At 41.8% G+C, this 9,474-nt stretch overlaps 1 protein-coding gene across 1 annotated transcript in view; it reads left to right on the top strand.

The window, feature by feature from the left end:
- The first annotated feature begins 3,135 nt into the window (after positions 1-3,135).
- Positions 3,136-9,474, top strand: part of PITPNM3 (PITPNM family member 3) — a 767,267-nt gene continuing 760,928 nt past the window's right edge. Inside the window, exon 1 of the mRNA XM_088449478.1 lies at positions 3,136-3,262. Coding sequence (XP_088305604.1) covers positions 3,241-3,262 — 22 coding nt within the window. The 5' untranslated portion in view covers positions 3,136-3,240. The remainder of the gene's footprint in view (positions 3,263-9,474) is intronic.

The raw sequence follows: 9,474 nt of genomic DNA, 5'->3' as shown, positions 1-9,474 counted from the left end.
CCACCCCTCCACACTAGGTACAGGCTAGTTGGCTCAAAAATCTTTTCTTACCTATATGGTGATTTCTCTGCAACGGGGAACCTCTTAAGAATTTGAGCCTCACTGGGCAGACAGCTTTTTCAGACGGTATTCACTATTCATCTAGGAGATTGCATTGTCTAGAAGATACCTGTTTACGTAGAAATATAACCAATGTCATCATCATACAACTGAGGTTTAACCAGATAATAAATAGAAATAGAAAAGTGTGAATTTCCCTGATCAAACTATTTTATATTTTTACACCATTTGTTAATGTGTATCAGTAATGTTTCTTTTTTGTTGTTTTGAATTGGTGTCTTATTTAATGTTACCGTTTCCCAGTCTTACCCCTTCCCATGTGCAGCTCCAGCACTATCTCCCTTTCCCATGTGTCTCCATGTTCCCTGTGTCTCTCAGTCCTTAGCTACAGTGCACCGGTATTTCTCCAGACGCCCTGTGTCTCTTCAGGACCCCCTGTGTCTCTCCATCCCCAGACCCCCTTGTGTCTTTCCAGGGCCCCCTGTGTCTCTTCATTTCCAGGCCCCTTTGTGCCCCCCTAAGTGGAAGTTCAGTAGCAGAGCATTTTGGACCTGGAGGAAAGCATCATGTTAGAGTTTCTGGAATAGGTCAGTGAGGTAGGGCAATGACAAGCAGGTGGCTTGAAGGAGGACAGGGAAAACAGGGAGGTTGTGGAAGTAGAATAAACTAGGATCATTGACATCATCAGCAGGCTTCTGTAATGCAATTTAGGTAATACCATAAAATACAGTAGTACTATCGCCAGTTATTTCTATAGCACATTTAAGAGTGGCAGCTATCTGCGAGCAGCTTCTGACGCCATAGGTTCCTGGCATACTGGGAGATGAACATCAGGACACATAGTGATGGCCATCAACCATCCATAGTTAACCACCATCAATGGTTTGCCACCGATGGTTCTTCACCATTGAAGGCTGCCTGCAAGTATTTTTAGGAACAAAGCTTATCATGTCCCCATTGCCATACTAAGCCCTAGTCCCAGATCCTGTTTGGCCCCTGGCCCGCCATGCTCCCCAGTAAGTATGGCCATCATTGCATGCAAATCATCAATGGTTCACCGTTGATGTTTTCATGCCATCTATTTTAATCACTGGTGGAACCAGGGCCGGTGCTAGACTTCTAGGCACCCCAGGCAAAACACTGCCGCATGCACCCCCGCCCCCCCCCTGGACTTATTTAGCCCCTCAGTTGAAAATGACTTTGCACAGGTGGAGCGGCAGATAAGTTTCGTGTTAACTATATATATATATATATATATATATATATATATAAATGAAGCACAAAACTTATCCGCCACTCCACCTGTGCAAAGTCATTTTCACATGAGGGGCTAAATGAGTACGATGAGGGAGGCACACAGTAAAGCACTGTGTTTTCTCTGAGTATGTGGACTGGGAGTACCACTTATTTCTTGTATATATATATATATGTGGAAGGGCCACACTCCCAAGGTGAGCACCCCAGCAAGCATCTGGAAGGCTCTGCAACAAAGTGAGTGCCGGTATTTTTATGATATATATATATATATATATATATATATATATATACATACACACACATACACACACACAGTATCAGGGGCGTAACTAGAACCTTTTGGGCCCCATAGCAACATTTTTAAGTGGCCCCCCTAACTTGGGTCTTACACAATGCCCACAGTAGTAGTTCCCCTAAAACACTACATGCCCACTTGTAATGGTGCCCCTTACGCAGTGCCCCCAGCAGCAATAATGCCCCATGTAGTAATGCCCCTGAAGTAGTAGTGCCCCAGTAGTAATGCCCCCTGTAGTGCCTCCAGTTTTAATGCACCCAGTAGCAATGCTCACTGCAGTGCCCCAGTAGTAATGCCCCTTGAAGTGCCTGTAGTAGTAAGGGCCCCTGTAGTGCCCCCAGTTGTAGTGCTCCCAATAGTGCCCCCAGTAGTAAGGCCCCTGTAGTGCCCCCAGTAGTAAGGCCCCTGTAGTGCCCCCATATGATGCCCCCAGTAGTAAGGCCCCTGCAGTGCCCCCAATAGTAAGGCCCCTGTAGTGCCTGCAATAGTAAGGCCCCTGTAGTGCCCCCAATTGAAAGGCCCCTGTAATGTCCCCAATAGTGAAACCCCCCCCACGCACACACATACCCACTCACATAAAAAAAACACTTACCCTTAACCCCGCTCCAGTGCCTGCTGCCGTTCGTCCCCGATGCCTGCTCCTCGGATCTATGGGAGTGACGTCATGACGTCACTCCCATAGTGCACTCTGGGACCCGGAAGACGGAGCTCAGGAGTTGGATGGTTGGACAGAAAATCTTTACGTGTGTATGCAGCTTATAAGTATTTTTCGAAACACTGCTCGTTCCATTGCTGTGTGTTTGAGATTAAACAAATTAGAAAACCTACAAATGCTTGTAAACAATGCACAACACAGAATAATCAAAAGCATTTGGATGTAATATGTACATTTACTAGCTTTTTAAAAAAAAAACAAAAAAAAAACACATACTGTATGAAAGACAAATGGGTATATGGCCTTCTTCTTACGCTAATTGTGGTAAAAATCTTCAACCCCTCCAGGCCACACAGCTGTATTTCTATATATAGAGCCCATTGAAACTAATGTTAACATTGATGAGTTTGTGCATTTTCGCATTAACCAATGTTACCATTTACATAATCAGATATACTATTTTCAATCAAAACAGGCAGATTATTAGCAATACCAGATTTCTGATCAGAAGATAAAAAAAATATATTATATATATATATATATATATATATATATATATATATACACACACAAATACCTATCTTGTTACTATAAGATTATTTAATATTTGTTAAAAAATCTCAATGAGAGACTCTGTTACTAGCTCTTTGCTGTAATAGTTCTAGGGAAATCAATTTATTAGCATTCCTACGCATTTATAAACTGTTAATAATAGAATAATTGAAAACTATGTTTATGTACATGTCTAGTATGCAGTAATAAAGCCTGTGATGGATTTTCAGCCTGTCAGAGCCACTAGAGGCAGGCAAGCTAAATAAATGTACGAATAAGGAAAGGGGGGCGGATTAGAGTAAAGCACATAGCAGCTTTCACTGCTATGAAATCTCAACCCGAGATCTCCAGCAGCAGCCGGAGAGAAATATAGAGTGCTTGCAGCTTGCAGACCCTGGTAGCCTGGACTAGCAGACTTGAAATGGCTCAGGCGCCACAGACAGGTAAGAAAGAACTATAAGCAGGCACAGGGATTGCCATTTGTGACGGGTAGGGTGTCAGTGCCAGGGTATCAGGTGTGACATTGTTAGGTAACTGCAGGGCAGAACCAGTAAGTGCAGATTAACCTAAGGTAGTCTGTCCCCCTTACTTATCACCAGCTTACATAGTAGCTGCCACCTCCGTCTATCTCACTTCACAGAACATTGCTGCTAGGTGAAGGCAAAGTCACTGGCTGTATGTAAGGAATTTAACTAATGTGTTGGAATGCAGAACATCAGCCTGTTGCTGTTGATTGGCAGATTACCTCTCTGCTCTCACCTGGTTTCTGCACTTCCTTGGTCTGCAGAGCTGACTATGAGCCCAGTTCAACAAGAGTGCCCTCACTGTTATGGGTCTCAGAAGGATTTGGATTATTATACTGAATTTTTTGGGGAAAAAAATTGCCCCACCTATATTCAGAGCATCTCACTCTACCCTCCTGGCTTTGTGGTTATGTCCTTAATAGGTCACCGGGGGTATATATTTTTACAAGTTGTTGTATTATTTTTGTTGATATTACAATGTTGTGTTTATTGAAAATTGACGTGATGTATTTATTTTTTGTTATTATTTTTATTTCATACTTGAACCAACCTGAATGTGTTTTTTTTTTTTTTTTTTTTTTTATGGATGAATCATGTACTGTATCCTTAATTATGCACATTCCCGCCAAGTACATAAGAATTGGTATGACTTTTCATAAAACTTGTACTCTAATATAGTGAATCTTTCAAACCCTGAACTTTTTTTTTTGAATAATAGGTAAGAATCTTGGTAGTATGTATTCTGTGGGTGTATTGATGTCTAGTCTTTACCTGGATTATATATTGTATGGTGGGATTGCTGACAGTATAACATTTCCACCAGCTTGGTAGATCTGTGGCCATTCTGACTACAAAAAATAAAAACAAAACACAGGGGCTATTTATCAAAGCTGGGAGAGAGATGAATTGTGAGAGCTACTAACCAATCGGCTTCCAATTTACATTTTGCAGGCTGTGTTTAAAAAATGATAGGAGCTGATTGGTTGGTAATTTATTTTGTACAATTTTATCTCTCTCCCAGCTTTGATAAATACCCCCTTATGGCTGTTGGATGTAAAAATAGATTCATGATGCTTGGGGAATAAATCATACTCATTTAGTAAATAGCCTCCAGGGGCTGCCAGTCTCATGGGGTGGAAATGCACTAGTACTTTCGGTCTCAACAGGTAAAAAGAAAATGATTTTGGAAGCAAATGACACCTTTGCAGCTAAAGAATCTATTTGACAGCAATGCCTCCAGTATCTGTTATGTCCTTAACCCTTTGTTGGCTTAATCTACAGAACATACAATTGTTAATGGGTTCTAAGATATTGTTTTCAGTAGTTTTTATCCAAAACCAAAAATGATGACCTACTGTATCATTCTGGTGACAGTGCCACATGTAGAAATCCAGAAATTTGCAGTGTCTGCCCTATAGCTCCTATGATTGCATACAACAGTGTTTTGTATCACAACATAGTTTGGCTTATTACAGCAGCAAGCATACCTAGCTGAGATTCTGAGTTGCCCCTGTAGTGTCAGAATCATCTTACATTATCTCAGTGGTTCTTAGGAGCCCACACAGTTCACATTTTCTAGATCACAGAGCAGGTGCACGGGTGTATTCATTACTCACTGACACATTTTAAAAGATTTGCAGGTGGAGCAAACCTGGAAAACATGCACTGTTTGGGGTCCTGAGGACCGAGCTTGAGAACCTGTGCATTATCTTATTTGGACTTTTCAATTGTTTACAGCAGAGGTTCCCAAACACTGTCCTCAAGGCTCCCCAACAGTTCAGGTTTTAGAGAGATCCATGGCTGAGCACAGGTGGTTAAATCAAATTGACTGAGGTACTAATTAAGTCACCTGTGCTCAACCATGGATATCTCTAAAACCTTAACTGTTGGGACGCCTTGAGGACCGTGTTTGGGAACCTCTGGTTTACAGTATATTCTTTATCACCCAGCCCCATGCAGCAGTAACAGGTGCTCAGCTGCTGAAGTCTGGAATTCTAGAATGGTTTTCCAGTTACATAATAACTATTCTGTTCTAAAGGACAGATAAACATCGGTTTGTCAATAGCAGCAGTGCACTTGGCTATAAGAAAAAGATGGGCAGTTTATAATGTCTTGCATTAAACAGTTTATTTCTAAATTATTTTCCACTGCAGGCTTACATGTTTTTATTTCTAGCAGTATCTATGATGCTTTACAGTTTTGCTTTTTCCTTTAGTCAACGAACGATCATTTAGGGTCTCAGATGCAAATGTAATTATTTTATATTAAGTGTTCACTATAATAACCTATATGTATCTAGAGGGGCTGTCATGTATGGAAGCATCAGGACTACTCTGATAAGAAGCTGGGATAATTAGTTTTTTTTCACTGTGGACATTGCTTCCAATTTGTACCATTCTGCCTACCTGTCACTCATTGTGAGCTTGCCCCTGTTTCCGTCACTCATTGTGACTCTGAATGTCTGTCCTGTCAGTCTGAGTTCGCTGTCCACACCCTGCCTGAATGGTTTTGCTGTAGTCATCACCTCTAAAAAGAATAAAGACCATTTCTTACTATTATTCATTCATTTATTTCAGGTCATTATTCTTCCAGGGGAGATGGCTAACACATATCAACTCTGGTGTAATAATGCACTGGCTCGTTTAATGGAAAACCCTACATTGAGACAATGTGCCTCAGGTCTTGCAAATGTATGTCAACTGTACATTAACATGAACTGTCAGACTGTATTTAGTCAAAAATAAAAAACATGTTTTCCTGCTCGTCAGTGAGCTGCAGCAAGTCTTCATTATGGGGGCAACCTGTTTTATTTGTTAATTAACTAGTTGTTCTTTATGTCAGGCTTCCATAGGCTTTGTTTGACAGTCTTAATTACCTTCTCGGTTCCATGTATAATCCTAAAAAAATAAAGCCCTCTTAACTGCATTGTGAGCATGATCTATCAATACTGCGCCACTTCACAATTATGTATACATCAAAGGGATTAGAACAATGGTCTAATCAATCAGCAGCCGTGCATTGCTGGGAGCGGAGCAATTTGCCCTCGATTAGAGTCAGCAGTCTATCCAATGCAAATCTATTCCACTCCTCCCAGTACAGATTGGTTACAGGAAAGCTCTGCTTTCTCCTTACTGATTTAAACAACTCTGCAGCCAATTCTAATCTTGATCTGGGAAAAAAAATGAGTCTACTACACAAATTGTAAAGAAAGGCTGATGCATGATTGATGACAGAATATTAGATATAATTCTACAGGTGCTATCAAAATTGTAACAGAGCTACACCGATGTTAAAGAAGAATCTTACTGCACAATTCTATCTGCGGAATACAACATCTACCCACTGTTGGGTACCATTACTGGGACCTTTGCCATTTAGAAGAAATCGCCCGCCTGCCCCTTCCCCCCCCCCCCCCCCCAGTCTATCTATGGAGATCCCCAGGTTATGTTAGTTTGTAGTTGGAATGGAAACACCTGTACCGGAATGTTGTCACTGGAACTACCTGTTTGTATGAATTCCTGGTAACAAATTAAGTTGCCATTGAAGCTTAATAGATCATGCATGTGCCGACGGCCAATTTAATTGAAATAGGTTCCTATGATTTTGCTAGTTGGGGAGAGAAGATTTTATTACACAAATGTGCAGTTATTTGATTGTCAAATGCAGAACTGCCTACATTGTAACTTAAGGTGCCCATACATCAGAGTGGGGTTTCCGCGATGCAACGACGCGATCAGAAATGCTGATCTGCCGGGTGGAAACACCGGCCGGCCACCATCGATGATGGTCAGCGATCCGTCGCAGGATCGCTGAAATTTTCAATGTTAAATGTCCCCTATTAGACAATCACGATCATTTTTTGATCGCAATCATCAAATCATGAAAATCCAACATGTTGGATTTCTGCGATCCCACGATGCCGGGTTGCAGCATCGCGGATTGCGGCAATCCATCGTAGATGGATGGGGCCCAATACTCTGGTCTAAAGAGTCCATCACCAGTGACATAATGTTGGGAGTGTTCCCGTGAATCTGACATGAAAGCCTGAGTTGCTTTTACTAATCAGTCGATTATAAATCAGTGGCTGGAACATTTTCAAAAGTGTCTTTGCTGTATTATTTGAATATATTATTTGAATATAAGCACCTCATTGGACGCTGCCACTCAGATGCATGCCAATCATTTGCTGCCAATCAGATGCATCTAGTACCTAAAGACTAAGGGGGAGATGTACTAAGCTTTGGAGAGAGAGAAAGTGGACAGAGAAAGTACCAACCAATCAGCTCCTAACTGTCACTTTACAGGCTGTGTCTGAAAAATGACAGGAGCTGACTGGTTGGTACTTTATCTCCATCCATTTTATCTTTCTCCAAAATCTACCCCTAACACAGGTAGGCTGTAAATCGGTAATTCGCATGGAAGGGGCACTGATGTTCTATATAGGGGTGGTTGGTTTTGTGATTTAACTATTCGCAAGTGGAGTCAAAGCTATTAGTAACTGTTAACGTGTCAAATAGTTACTTAATGATTTAAGTGTTTAATCTGTCAAACTTCTTCAATTTATTTTATTTGTCCACAATTCTTCATCTTTAGTTCCTGCATTGTATATATTGCTTTAATGTATACTGTTTTTTTTTATTTACATTCCTGATTAGGGCCTTATTGAGAGTTTTACTCCTTTCACATAACAAATGGCGGGTCGCACCCAGGATTTGTACACGCGTCCATCCCGGGTGTGACCCGCCTGAGACCCCTTCCAGAACGGCGACCCAACCCGGTAATAATGCCGTCCGATTATGTCGCCACCATCACTGCTGAGCCGGCGCTTGAACTCGTGTTCAACCCTGCTCATTACCAGAGTTTAAATGGCGGGTCAACCCGGGGTATTTCAACTGGGCTCTTTCACAATGCACAGTAACATGGGTTGCTGCGTGTTCATGTGCAATAACCCGGATTATTTGATGGCAGTGTGAAAGGGGTATTAGAGGCAAATACAGTAGCGCATTGATACCCAAACTCCCTAATGGTCCAGGTTTTAAGACTAAACATGCATAGGCACAGGTAACTTAGTACCTCAATCAATTTGATTTAACTAATTATATCTTCTCAATCATGGTTATCATTATATCGATGACTGTTATGGTGCGTACACACTGGGCGATCAGGAAAGACCGTATGATTACGACATCATAATCGTACCGTCGTTCCTGATCACCTGTAGTGTCTGCACTGAATGATCAGTCATTCATTGCAGGCACATTCCATCATTCCTAAACATGCCAATCTGTCGGTATCGACAGATTGGCCTGCATGTTCAGGCGATGGACAATGTCTGAAATTACCAGCGGGAGCGTGCATCGCTGGTTGCTCCTGACATAAAGGTGCACGATTACTGAGCGTTTGCACGATTACGATGTCGTACTCAGTGTGTACGTACCATTAGAGTACCTTGAGGACCCAGTTTGGGAAACACTACAGTAGTTTGAATAGGTCACAGAAAGTCTACTGTCTTTCAGAGTTGGTTTCAAGTTTGTAGCAGCGGCTCCACCACCTTCACATGACTGGGTCAGATATATCTGGAGGCGTGGCTTCACATTCAGTAGTGAAAATATTAAGTTTCGCAGTGGAAACACATTACAGGTAGTGGCCGGATAGTACAGATAACAAGTACCCAAGTGACTTGGATCATCTCAAATGCCAAGCAGATACAAATAGTTTATTTTTTCAATAACATAACTTAAATATATCTGTGCAGGCTCAAACAAGCAGTGTAAAGTGACTTTTAAAAACATGGTTCCAGTAGTTTTAGCGATTTTGCATAAATTGGTGTTTATAAATCATCATCAATCTGCTACTTACACCAGGGTTATATCCTCCACAAGTCAGACCCCCACCCCCCAACCAGTTACACTAACAACTTTCTGGCGACCATTCATAACTCGACTTTCTAACTGTGCATTATCTGTATTTTGCCCGTCTCTGCATGCTCACTGCCTATGTCTCCACACACACTCCAGCCACAACCCAAAGATGTCATAATGGGAGGGTGCGGTCTGCACTGTGACAATATTATGCAGCACCCGGCTCCTGTCACTCGGGAGGAGATGGCATCTCAGGCACAGACTCTGGGG

This window comes from Taudactylus pleione, unplaced genomic scaffold (assembly GCF_031769625.1).
Source record: "Taudactylus pleione unplaced genomic scaffold, aTauple2 ptg000485l, whole genome shotgun sequence".
Lineage (NCBI taxonomy): Eukaryota > Metazoa > Chordata > Amphibia > Anura > Myobatrachidae > Taudactylus > Taudactylus pleione.
The sequence above is the reverse complement of the archived record's forward strand: the minus strand, read 5'-3'. Positions and strand labels throughout refer to the sequence as shown.